Here is a 13,619-nt window from a genome sequence, read left to right on the forward strand (position 1 = left end):
TTGCTGGCAGTTTCAAATGACTCGCTTAGCGCATGGACTCGCTAAGCGAGTCAACCTGACATTTGAGTTTTAAAGCTCATGCGCTTAGCGGGTATGCTCGCTAAGCCCAATACAAAATTATGAAATTCCAGAGAAGTTTTTGGGCTTAGCGCGAAGGTACGCACAGGGCGAGTTCTGCAGCACTGATTGGTCTTGTAACTCTCGCTTAGCGGGCCAAGGCCACTCTTAGCGAATAAAATGCTCCTTAAATGTAGTAGTGACCTGTGCTTAGCACGTCTGTCTCGCTTAGCACTATTCCAAATAGAGAAGGAATTGGGCTTAGCGAGAGCACTCGCTTAGCCCAATTCTTGAAATTAATCAGATAGAGAAGAATAGCACTTAGCGCGTTAGCGCACTTAGCGAGACCACACTTGTGCGCTTAGCGAGACCAGACTTGTGCACTTAGCAAGATGACTCGCTTAGCCCCATTCCAAAATTAAATGGATAGAGATTTTATTGGGTTTAGTGCACAGGTCACGTGTCTAGCAGGACCATGCAACCAATGATCAGGGGTCAATGCGCTTAGCGCGAACAACAACTTGCTTAGCGCATGAGGAAGATGGCGCTTAGCACGAGGAGTGCGCTTAGTGAGTGGACAATAAAAAAATATTTCAAGCTATTTTTCTGTCCACAACTTCACAAAATCTTTTTAACCCCTTTTCCAATACTAAACATGTCGAATTCAAACAATCACAAGCAATCAAACTTAATAAATGCAAGAAAAACATAATTAAATAGGGTTGGGTGGCCTCCCTGTAAGTGCTCTTTTAACGTCATTAGCTTAATGCAAAAGTCTTTGTCAGCCTGGATCAATCTTGGTTCTCTCCTTCAGAACCTTCTCTTCGCTCTCCTTCACCTCTAGACAAACATTCTGGTCCAACAATGTCTTTTCTTCATCAAATAGCTCAAACCTAATCTTTTGGTCTTCAATACCCATTTCTAGCTTCTTCTTTTCCATGTCTACTACACAGCTTGCAGTAGCCATAAATGGACGCCCCAAAATTAAGGGAACATATGTATCTTCCTCTATGTCCATTACCACAAAGTCAGCAGGAAAGATAAGGTGTTTGACCCGAACCAAAACATCCTCTATTACTCCATAGGGTTTGGTGATGGAGCGATCTGCTAACTGTAAAGTCATCCAAGTCGGCATTATCTCCAACTCTCCAAGCCTCCAACATATGGAAAGCGACATCAAATTAATATTGGCTCCCAAATCAATAAGAGCCTTGCCAACAGAAACTTCACCAATTGAACACGGAATAGTCACACTCTCAAGATCTTTGTGCTTAGGTGGAAGAATCCTCTGAATTACAGCACTGCAGTTTCCTTCCACAATGATGTTTTCACTGTGAATGTACTTATTCTTCCATGTGAGCATATCTTTTAAAAACTTAGAGTACTACGACATTTGTTGAAGAGCTTCTCCAAAGGGCATAGTAATCTCCAATTTCTGGAAGATATCAAGGAAACAAGCCAGATGTCGTTCCTTGTCTTTCTTTGTTGGTACCAATGGGTATGGCACCTCCTCCCTTTTTCTTGGACTTGCCTCCTTTCTCTTTTCTCTAGCCAACTCACTCTTGGTATTTTTCTTCTTTTCTTTTCTCTCATTCTCTTTTTCTTTTTCATTTTTTTCATTTTCTTTTTCTTTCTCTCTTTCTTTTTCTTTTTCTTTCTTTTCCTTCTCACTTATTTCTTTTTCACTCACAATTATTGGTATCTCCTTCTGCTGATCATCTTATGCTTCCACTTCTTCCTCAGTCTCACTCAAAGGTTCCATCACTGGGTCAATTTCTGGTTCAGTCACCAGCTGTTGTTTTTCTTCACCTATCCTCTTCTCACCTTCATTCATGCTCACCATTTTGCTTCTAGTCATAACAGCCTTGCACTCCTCCTTTGTATTCTTCTATGTGTTGGCTCCAAAGTTGCTTGACGGTCGGTCTGCCAGTTGTTTTGCCAATTGTCCTACCTGGACTTCTAGATTCTTGATAGCTGACTCTGTGCTCTTTTGATTGGACATGAATACTTGTATAAACTGAGCAAGAGTCTCTTCCAATTTCGTCGTTCTATCATAGAGACTAGGCCCTTGTTGTTGTGGCCTGTTAGGTGGCCCACCCTAGTCTTTATTGAACTGATTACCAGGCTAAGTTCTCCACTGTCCCTATTGCTAATTATATTGTTGGCCATGTTGAAATCCATAATATCCACCTGCATTGAAGTTTGGTCTTGGTTGGTTCCCCATGTAGTTCACTTCATGTGTTGTATCTTCTGTGGGAATGCAGGAACCAAAATCATGTGCTCCACCACATATAACACAACCTACAACCGGGTTGGGATGTGTGCTCACTAGCGCAAGATTGCATGGTCACCAACAACCATATTCTTAATCAATTCCATGGCTTCTTCAGGGGTCTTCAATTTTATTTTTCCCCCTACAGAAGCATCTAAAAGCTTCTTGGATTGTGGCCTTAACCCGTCAATGAAAATATTAAGCTGGATTGGTTCTGAAAATCCATGAGTAACCCACGAAATCTTTCCAAAGCCTCACTCAAGGACTTGTCTGGAAATTGATGAAAGGATGAGATGGCAGCTTTTCCTTCAGCAGTCTTGGACTTTGGGAAGTATTTCTTCAAGAATTTTTCAACCATTTCATCCCAAGTCTTAAGACTATTACCTTTAAATGAATGGAGCCATCTTTTTGCCTCTCCAGACAAAGAAAATGAAAACAAGCTCAATCTAATAGCATCCTCAAGCACGCCAGCTAGTCTGACAGTGTTGCAAATCTTAATATAAGTGGCTAGATGTGCATACGGGTCTTCATTGGGCAGACCATGAAACAAATTGTTCTGAATAAACTAAATTAATGAATGTGGATAGGTTATATTCTGTGCTTGAACCTCCGGCCGCGCAATGCTAGTAAAGAACTGCGACACAGATGTACTTGAGTAATCTTCCAGGGTCACTCGTCGAGGTTGCTCTTCAGCCATGACGTTGGCTTCAAATTCAGCTGTTTAAAATTCCCTGGATGTAGGTGAATTAGAAGATGATGACTCAGAAAAGTGAGCCTTTTCAAGGATTGATGCTACTGTTCTGTCATGCAAAAGCTTTCTTTTTCTCTGTGTGTTGTTTCTTCTGAAGGTTGCTTCAATTTCTAAATCCAATGGAACCAATTCACCTGTAGAAGATCTACACATGCAAACACTAACAGGAACAACAGTTAACCAATTCAAGAAGAAAATAAATTCTGAACTAAAAAATTACTAACAAAAACAAAAATTAATAAATCAAAGAATAATGAATTAATGCCTTCAAGCTGAACTAAACTTTCTAGATGGAAAAAGTTCCTCGGCAACAGCGCCAAAATACTTGTTTTGCTCTCCGGGACACTACTTGTTTGTGTGGATGCAAAATCTACTGGCAAGTGCACTGGGTCGTCAAGTAAATAATTAAAATGGTGTGAACCGAGTATCAAACTCAGGAAACTTGTTCATTTGGTAAAGGTTTATTCAATAAGCAGGCATTTGCAAACAGTAATCATGATTGTGAATGAAAGTAAAAGTATGCTTTATTCTAATTACAAAGCAATAAACATCAGCAAGTAAGTGTGAAAACAAATATCTAAAGGCGTTGGGTCCTCTTACTAAGTAGATTGATGCAATTGAGGATGTTTCTCTAATTAAAGATGATTCTATGTTCTATGCTGAAGGCTCAAGTACTAAACATCGATGTCTCATGAGTTTAGCCTAATTCTAATTAAAATTCGTTCGCAAATGTCTCTTGTTGAACTTAGCTTAATTGAACAGCATTATGATCACAGCATAATAAAAACTAAATTACCGCACTCCGTGTCCAGACATACGGTAACCTAATTCTACTCTATCAAGTTCTAAGGAGACAATACATCTTTCAATGCTAAAGCCCCTAACTGTACACACATATGGGTGATCAAGCCATAAGCATGCAATAATAAAGTACTGATAGAAACAACGAGCACATAAAACAACCTTAATTGGATAGGGAAAGAATTTTACATCAATTACTCAGCAAGAATCCCCAACCGAGGATTTAGCCTTCCATAGCATGAAAGCTCCTTTTACAATGAAGAAGAGGAATTAAGAGAAATTGCTTGCTTACAAAGGAGTGGGGATGTCTCCTCCACCTCTAGGAATCTCACTATCACTCAAAAACTCACCAATCTTCCTAAAAGATCAAAACTTGGCTTCTTTGCTCTGTTCTTTGCCTCTGTGTATTTCACTCTTCAAGCTCTTACGGCTATTCAGTGCTCTTTTTTTTAGCCCTCTTCTTTCTTTTATGCTATTTTAGGCTTAAAAAGGGCTCACTAACCTTGACGCCGCGCTTAGCACCATTCTCGAGCTTAGCGTGAGTAAGTAAATTTTTGCTCAACACCAAACTCGCGCTAAGCCTGGAAGGTGACAAACGCCTCGATCAACGAGCTGATGACGCGTTGAGCACGTGCCTGCGTGACAGATTCCCTTCCAGATTCCTCTTATCCGTTAAGCGTGTTGATGCCTCGCTTAGCAGATGACACTCGCTAAGCGCATTGAGCTTGCTTAGCGAGACATCAACTTAGCACTTCTTCAAAATAATTCCTTTTTGCCTGAAATGGAAGAGAAATTGACATTAATTCCATACACAAGGCTTTTACTGAGCACAGATAAAAATAAAGCAAAATTTATTTACAATCCTATAGAAAGAACCATAAATGTGGGAAAATATGTACATTTTGTAAAAGTTTTCTATACAAAAGTTAGTCGTATAAGATGACTAACAGACTCCTTGATGGGACTCCCAAAATAATAAATAATTTGATGGTTAAGTAATTTTGTATGAGCATCCATTTTCAGTGTCCTATGAATATCTATCTTATTGCCTTGATCTATAAAAAAAATCTATATAGTTGCATAGGATACTTTTGTGGAAATGTGATTCACAAGTATTTGGACTAAGTGTTTAATAATGAATGATGACTTCAAATTCATCATCAGACTAAAATAGGTACTTCTCCAACACATTGCATTGATTCTTCTTGACTTGAATTACAAACCAGCTAGAGTCACTTAGAAATGATCAAATGCCTCGCATGTAGGGTTAACTCACTCATGCACTGCAAATCCTTTTTAGTTGGGAATGTTTCTTGCAAGGAGAAATTTTGATCTAACGTTTATAGAGTTCTAAACTAACTTGAAATCCCTGGGAAAGGAACATTTTCACCTATCTATCAGTAACAATTAACTATTCATCAAGCCAACAAAAGTGCAAACCCAACTAAACTAGGACCTGATTCCAAAATTAACAATAAATCACAGCTTGTTATATGATGTGTGATAAAAAAAAATTATAAACACAAAACCACTATGAAAAAGGGAACCTCAACTCAACATAACATTTTTTAAAATCATCAAACACTCCACGACGAGAAGCAAACTAGAAGTAAGCAAGCTAGGAAACACTGTTATAGAACATCAATACAATCAAACCAGAAAAAAAAAGTATACCAACAAAAAAGTGTCCGTCAGAGCAGAGAAAACCTATTCAACATTTTGAAAAGTGTAAACTCAAGCAAAAGTGTTATAGGTCATACAATTTGTTTGAGCATTATCCTTATTCTTTTACACCCTGATGTACACTAGCTCTGAGTTTGACCAATCTCAATATACACACATAAATTGCATATCAATAATGAAATCAAACAAACTCAAATCCAAATCCAACATAGTTTGGTGGAAATGCAACCTACAAACCCTAGATTATAGACACAGAACACAAATTAATGAAACCAAATAGTAAAAACGGGATTGAAACAAAGATGAACAAGAAAAAAACCTATAATACTTAGATGAGAGAGACTAACCTCCGAGAAACAGACAAGCTATGTTTCACAGAAGATGTCAGAGTCCTTCAAGAGAGAGATAGAGCACTCTCTGAATTATAGAGAGAGATTCAAGAGTGAAATGAGGAGTGAGATATCACCGTTAAGAGAGAGAGAGAGAGAGGAGTGAGAGAACTATTGCAAGAGAGGAAGAAGCGAGAGGAACATGTGCGTTGTGTCTTGAGTTCACAAAAAGAATTTCAAATTCTTTAATTTTTGAAATAATTTGAAATCCTAATATTTAAGTTAATTAAAATACCTTAACAAAATACTGAAATTTCAATTTCTTTTCAAATTATTTATCCAAACACCTTATTTAACTGAAAAACAATTAAAATCCTTTAAAAAATTGAATTATCCTATTAAATTTCTCCATCCATAACGTTAATGGTGTGTTTGATTTGGTGGAACAGAAAGTAATTAAAAAATATTTAAATTAGAGTAAAGAAAAAATGTGTGGGACTCACATTATTTTTTGAAAACGCACTTGTAAATAATAATTCTTTTTCCATAACCAAACCAAGGCTCACTTACATGTGTTATTTCAAATCAAAAAAATGAAAAATTTATTCATATTTTTGTTTAATTAAGTAAATTATAGTATTTTGTATGATAAATTAATTCCACGTGCATTGAATGATAGACAAATACTCTTATTATCTTAAACACCTTATCAAATATTCTTATTTTTTTAATGTTTCTTCTTATATATTACATTTTAAATTCTATAATACTTATATATTTTTTTCTCTTTCTAAGTATCGCTGACAGTCAGGAGTGTTCATCAGACTTTAATCTATTAATAACCCTTTTGTTCATAACATAAAAACCACACTTATAATTAGTTAAGAACAATATATTTGAATATTATCTTTTTATAACATCTATCACTTTTCTTTATTTTTCTTTTTCTATTATATCATATAATTACTAATAATATTTATATTTTTTCTTTCATCTCTTTTTCAATAATAAGTGTATAATAGCATGTTTAATTAGGTATCCAACAATAAATTTTTCTTTAGTTAAACTGATCTGATGTCAGTTACAAAAAGTAAACACATGTGGCATCCTGAGATGATTCTTAATTTCGTTACTTGCTTATTTTGCTTTTTGAAACATTAGGAAAATTTTAACTTGATTTTACCATACCTTTCCTATTGTCAAGTGATGATAATTCCAATTTCCAAGTGTTGTTTAAAAACAAGTGACACAAGTACCAGACTGTAACATTGAGTCTGACTAGTACAATTAATACACCATGTCTAGTTAGCTATATCTCGTCCCACCAAAGTACCAAGCACGCCATATTTTCACACCACTCGTTGGTCCACGCCCCTAACCAGAGTTACTACTCCATTCCACGGGTTAGTTAGTTTATGGAGAGTAAAAAAACGACAACCTCTTTTTAAACTTGGTCAATACCCTCATACTCACTGTGTCATCAAGTTATGTTCCCTAAATTCAAGATACAAGTTAATTAAAGAGATTGGAAAAAATAATTATTATATTAAGGTTAAAATTAAATTATTTAGATATTATTTAGGTTCAATTTTTGACAAAAATAATATTTTTTTAAATTTTATTGTTGAATTCTAAATGAATTAAAATCTCTTTTTTAGATGAAAAAAAAATTCAAGCAGTAGGTTATGATGGGAGAGGAGATTAGGTCTCCCACCATGGAAAGATTATTTAACACCCTTAGATGTATTAATTTTTAAATCAGTGATCAACATTGTTTCCTTTTTCTGTTTTGTCCCTATCTTTTCCGATTTTTTTTGTCCTGCTTCTTCATCGTCATGCTGTCGCGACCTAAGAAGCATGGACGCGGCACTTCAGCGGTGTGTCCCGCATCGGACTTGCACCGAACACGAATGTGGACCCGGCTCCGGTGTGACACGGTGTCGGGTGTTTCCGCCGTCACCGGACACGGTTGGACAGTCGGGCACGCGCGATTGGACGCAACCCAACAAGTGGGCGCAGACAACTCAACTATTTTTATTATTTATTAAAAAATTAAAAAAATGCTTACCAAATACGAACCGTTCTCATTCTCATGCACCTTCTTCTTCGTCATCTCCTTGTCGTTTCCCGCAAGCGAACCAAACACCTCCCTTGCTGCACATCGTCGCCTCCATTTCCCCACACAGGTAGGCCCTTGTTTCTCTTTTCTAATTTGCTCAGCTGCTCCCTGTTTCTCTTTTTTTTTCTGTGGAGAATGGAGATACAAAAGTGTTACTGCTTTTGTTTGTTTTTCATATGCGCTGCCCTTTCTAGTTTCTTCTGGTATATTGCTTTTTGTTTGTTTTTCACTTAGAAATTGATTACATTGATTTTTTTTAAAAATTGTTGTAGAGATGAGTGCTTCTAGTCCTAGTCAAGCTAAAGAACAATATGATGATACCAAACCTTTACGGACCTATGTTACATAGATAAAAAGTGTAGGTGGTGGTGGAAATTATGAGATAAAATGCAATATTTGTGATGTTACCTTTAATGGGTCTTACACTAGAGTGAGGACACACTTGTTGAAGATTACTAGAAAGGGAGTTAGAGGTTGTCAAAAGGTAACAAATGCCAAACTTATAGATTTGAAGAAGATAGACAATGAGGCTACATTGAGGGTGCAGAAGTCAAAAACAAAATTTGTGTCATTGCCTCCAGTTTCTACTCAACACCAAATGGATACAAACACTCTTGGTGTTGATCCAAAAAAGAGAAAGACATCAACTCTAAAAGTGCCTTTAATTTGCAAGCTAGAGAGACACTTGATCATGAAATTACTAGGATGTTTTACTCTTCGGGGCTGCCTTTTCATTTAGCAAGAAATCCTCATTATAGGAAGGTGTTTGCCTATGTTGCCAACAATTATATCGGTGGTTACCAACCTCCAGGTTATAATAAATTAAGGATAACATTACTTCAAAATGAGATGAGACATGTGGAGAACTTGTTACAACCAATTAAAAATGCATGGAGCCAGAATGGTGTGAGCATTGTTATTGATTGATGAAGTGACCCGCAAAGAAGATCTCTTATTAATTTCATGGCTGTCACGGAGAGTGGACCTATGTTTTTAAAGGCCATTGATTGTTCAAATGAGATAAAAGACAAGGATTTAATTGTCAAACATATGAGGAAGGTAATTATGGAGGTTGGGCCCTCAAATATTGTGCAAATAGTGATGGATAATGTAGTTGTTTGTAAAGCAGCAGGTTTAATAATTGAGGCTGAGTTTCCTTCTATCTATTGGACTCCATGTGTTGTCCATACATTAAATCTTGCTTTGAAGAACATATGTGCAGCCAAGAATACAAAAAAAATAATGTTGTTTATCAATAATGTTCTTGGATCACCAAAATTGTGGAGGATGCAATGTTTGTGAAAAACTTTGTCATGAGTCACTCTATGAGACTATCAATTTTCAATTCATTGAAATTGCTATCCATTGCTCCAACAAGATTTGCCTCCACTATTGTAATGCTCAAGAGATTCAAGCAATTGAAGAAAGGACTCCAAGAGATGGTCATTAGTGACTAATGGTCTTCTTACAAGGAAGATGATGTTGCAAAGGCTAAATTTGTGAAAGATACTTTGTTAGATGATAATTGGTGGGATAAGGTTGATTATATTCTTTCTTTCACTAGCCCTATCTATGATGTTCTTAGAAGAACTGATACGGAAGCTTCATCTCTCCATCTAGTATATGAGATGTGGGATTCAATGATTGAAAAGGTGAAGAATGTCATATATCAATATGAGGGAAAGGAAGAGGGTGAAGGATCAACCTTTTATGAGGTAGTGCACTCCATATTAATTGACCATTGGACTAAGAGTAGCACTCCTCTCCATTGTTTAGATCATTCCTTAAATCCAAGGTAATTAACTCTATACTTTTTTACATACATATTTTTTAGAATTACATAAATTTTAATCATGTATATATTTCTTTTTAATTGTAGATATTATAGTCATGAATAGCTAAGTGAAGATTCTAACCCAGTTCCTCCACATCAAGACATGGAACTCACTCGTGAAAGACTAAAATGCTTCAAGAGGTTCTTTCTTGATGTGGATGTAAGGAGGAAAGTGAATATTGAGTTTGCCAACTTCTCGGATGGAAGAGAAGGTCTTGATTCTTTAGAGGTCAAATGGATCCAAAAGCATGGTGGCTAGTTCATGGCGTTAATGCTCCAATACTTAAAAAGGTTGCCCTGAAGCTACTTGTGTAACCTTATTCATCTTCATGTTGTGAAAGAAATTGGAGTATGTATTCATTTATCCATTCTTTAAAGAGAAACAAGATGACACCACATAGAGCTGAAGATTTAGTATATGTTCATAGCAACCTATGAATTCTCTCAAGGAATACTCCATAATATCATCAAGAGGAAACTAAAATGTGGGATGTAGCCGGAGATGATTTTTGATCACTTGATGATAGTGGTATTCTTGAAATTGCTAGTTTGTCTTTAGATGAACCAGAGTTAGAGGGTGTATTTTTCAATGACGATGATCACCTAGGGGGTGAAAGGCCTTAGATTGTGGAATTCTTGAAGACTTGAAGTTGCTAATTCATCATCTTGTTTTATAATTTTTTTTTTGTAAAGAAACAAAGCGTACAAATTGTATAATGAGGTCTCTTAGTATTTTTTGTGAGACTCATTATCATAGGAAAAGTTCTTTTGAGATGATGATGAATATATAAATCTTGATTTTCAATTTAGATCTTTTATGCATATCGCTCATATTTAATTTTATGTAATTTTATTTTATTTAATTATATATATATATATATATATATATATATATATATATATATATATATATATATATATATATATATAGCCTATGTATGAAGGATTGCAAAGTGATTCAAAAAAGTCTTTGTATACGGGGTGCAAGAATTCCTTGACGCTGTTGTTGGCGATGTTAAGTCTGGTTAATGTCAAGGCCAGATATGGATGCAGTGACAAAAGCTTTACTTCACTGCTTCAAGTAGTGCACGATCTGCTTCTAGAGGAAAACACGTTGCCTAAAAGTTACTATCAAGCCAATAAGATATTGTGTCCGATGGGTATGGACTATCAAAAGATTCATGCTTGCCCGAATGATTGCATACTGTACAGGCATGAATTCGAAGAAATGTCCAAATGCCATATGTGTGGGGCACCACGGTACAAAGTGAAGGATGATGAGGACTGCAGCTCTAATGAAAACTCAAAGAAGGGCCCTCCAGCGAAGGTGTTGTGGTATCTTCCCATCATTCCAAGGTTTAAGCATCTTTTTGCTAATGGAGATGACGCAAAAGACCTTACTTGGCATGCAAATGGGAGAAACTCTAATGGAATGGTCCGTCATCTGGCTGATTGCTCCCAGTGGAAGAAGATTGATGGTTTGTATCCGGATTTCAGCAAAGAGGCAAGAAATCTTAGGCTTGGACTAGCCAGCGATGGAATGGATCCATATGGCGATTTAATCACTCAACACAGTTCATGGCCAGTTCTACTAGTAATTTACAATTTGCCTCCTTGGTTATGCATGAAGCGAAAATACATGATGTTGTCTATGTTGATATCGGGCCCAAGACAGCCAGGAAATGACATTGATGTTTATCTAAGTCCGTTGATTGAAGACCTGACAAAGTTGTGGAACGAGAAGGTTTTAGTGTTTGATGGCTTTCGCAAGGAGACTTTTCAAATACATGCAATGCTTTTTTGTACCATTAATGACTTTCCAACATATGGGAATCTGAGCGGTTATAGTGTTAAAGGTCATCATGCATGCCCCATCTATGAAGAAGACACAAGCTACATACAACTGAAACATGGTAGAAAAACAGTGTACACTAGGCATCGCTATTTTCTAAAACCTCATCACCCATACAGGCGATTGAAAAAAACATTTAATGGAAGTCAAGTGCACGAAACTGGGTCGATACCGTTGACTAGTGAGCAGGTCTTCCAGCGGGTTCAACACCTGAATACTGTATTTGGAAAGACCCAAAAGAAGGATAAAAGTAAGACTTGCATATGGAAGAAGAGGTCCATTTTCCTTGATCTTCCGTACTGGTCTGATCTAGATATTAGACATTGTATTGATGTTATGCATGTGGAGAAAAATGTATGTGATAGTGTCATTGGGATGCTCCTTAACATTCAAGGCAAGACGAAAGATGGTCTAAATATCCATCAAGATCTAGCTGACATGGGTATACGATCGCAGTTGCATCCAAGGTCTAATGGTAAAAAAATATACTTGCCTCCAGCTTGTCATACTTTGTCTAGAAAGGAGAAGATCAGTTTTTGTCAGTGTCTACGCCGGGTCAAAGTCCCACAAGGATACTCTTCAAATATTAAGAGCCTTGTGCAGTTGAAGGAGCTTAAGTTGGTAGGGTTAAAGTCTCAGGATTGTCATGTGTTGATGCAACAATTATTAGCCGTGGCCATATAAGACATTTTTCCTAACAAAGTTAGGTTAGCCATAAGTCGCATGTGTTTTTTGTTCAATGCCATATGTAGCAAAGTGCTTGATCCTGTCAAGTTTGATGACCTGGAAAATGAGGCTGCAATTATATTGTGCCAATTGGAGATGTATTATCCTCCTGCTTTCTCTGACATCATGGTTCACTTAATTGTTCATTTGGTCAGAGAAATCAAATGTTGTGGTCCTATTTATTTGCAGTGGATGTACCCAGTTGAGCAATACATGAAGATCTTAAAAGGGTATACCAAGAATCTACATCATCCGGAAGCATCTATTGTTGAAAGGTACATTGTAGAAGAAGCCATTGAATTTTGTTCAGAGTACATTGAAAAGGCTAAACCTGTTGGCCTTCCTAAGTCTTGTCATGACGACAGAGTGGGAGATAAAGGTTCAAGAGGACTGCATGTTATCACTCCAAGTGTAGAAGATTTGTTACAAGTTCACTTGTATGTGTTGAATAACAGTAATAAAGTTTTTCCATACATACTTCAGCATGAAGGTTTAGTCAAACAAAGTAATCCAAAAATGTCAAAGAACTGGGTCTTGAAAAAGCATAACAAGACTTTCTTTGATTGGTTTACAGATACAAGCTTTGCTGATGAAAGTGCTTCTAAAACATTAAGAAAGCTAGTAGATGGGCCTAAAAGAAATGTTATAACTTGGCAAGGATACGACATAAACAAGTATTCCTTTTACACAAAAGCACAAGACGAGAAAAGTACAATGAAAAATAGCGGGGTCACCCTAAGGGCTGAATCTCAACACTTCGCAAGTGTACATGATGACAATCCCTGTGTAGCTTCCATCCCTTACTTTGGGTTCATTGATGAAATTTGGGAGCTTAACTATGTCAAATTTACTGTATGTGTTTTCAAATATAAATGGATTGATAGCAACACCGGTGTGTGGACCGATGATGTAGGATTTACGTTGAAAGACCTAAAGAAACTAGCTTACCACAATGACCCTTTCATCATGGCAGAATAAGCTAAACAGGTATTTTATGTGCAAGACCCTTGTGATGAAAGGTGGTATGTGGTTCTACACGGGAAAATAATTGGTGTTAATGTAGAAGATGATGATTCATACATGGACACTTATGTTAGTCCTTTGTCCACACAAATAACTCCTAACATCGTTGGAGAAGAAGAAGCTGATGACTTTCATGCTAATCTTAATGATCACAATGAAGGAGAACTAATTA

At 36.6% G+C, this 13,619-nt stretch overlaps 1 protein-coding gene across 1 annotated transcript; it reads right to left on the bottom strand.

Moving 5' to 3' along the window:
- Positions 1–838: 838 nt before the first annotated feature.
- On the bottom strand, positions 839–1,420 carry LOC102670124 (uncharacterized). Its single transcript, XM_006584153.1, has one exon. The coding sequence runs from the start codon at positions 1,418–1,420 to the stop codon at positions 839–841; it is 582 nt and encodes a 193-aa protein (XP_006584216.1).
- Positions 1,421–13,619: the final 12,199 nt, after the last annotated feature.

Source organism: Glycine max, chromosome 7 (assembly GCF_000004515.6).
Source record: "Glycine max cultivar Williams 82 chromosome 7, Glycine_max_v4.0, whole genome shotgun sequence".
NCBI lineage: Eukaryota > Viridiplantae > Streptophyta > Magnoliopsida > Fabales > Fabaceae > Glycine > Glycine max.

Coding starts and splice junctions, on each gene's coding strand:
- LOC102670124 (XM_006584153.1), bottom strand. CDS start 1,420: ATGCTCACATGGAAGAATAAGTACATTCACAGTGAAAACATCATTGTG.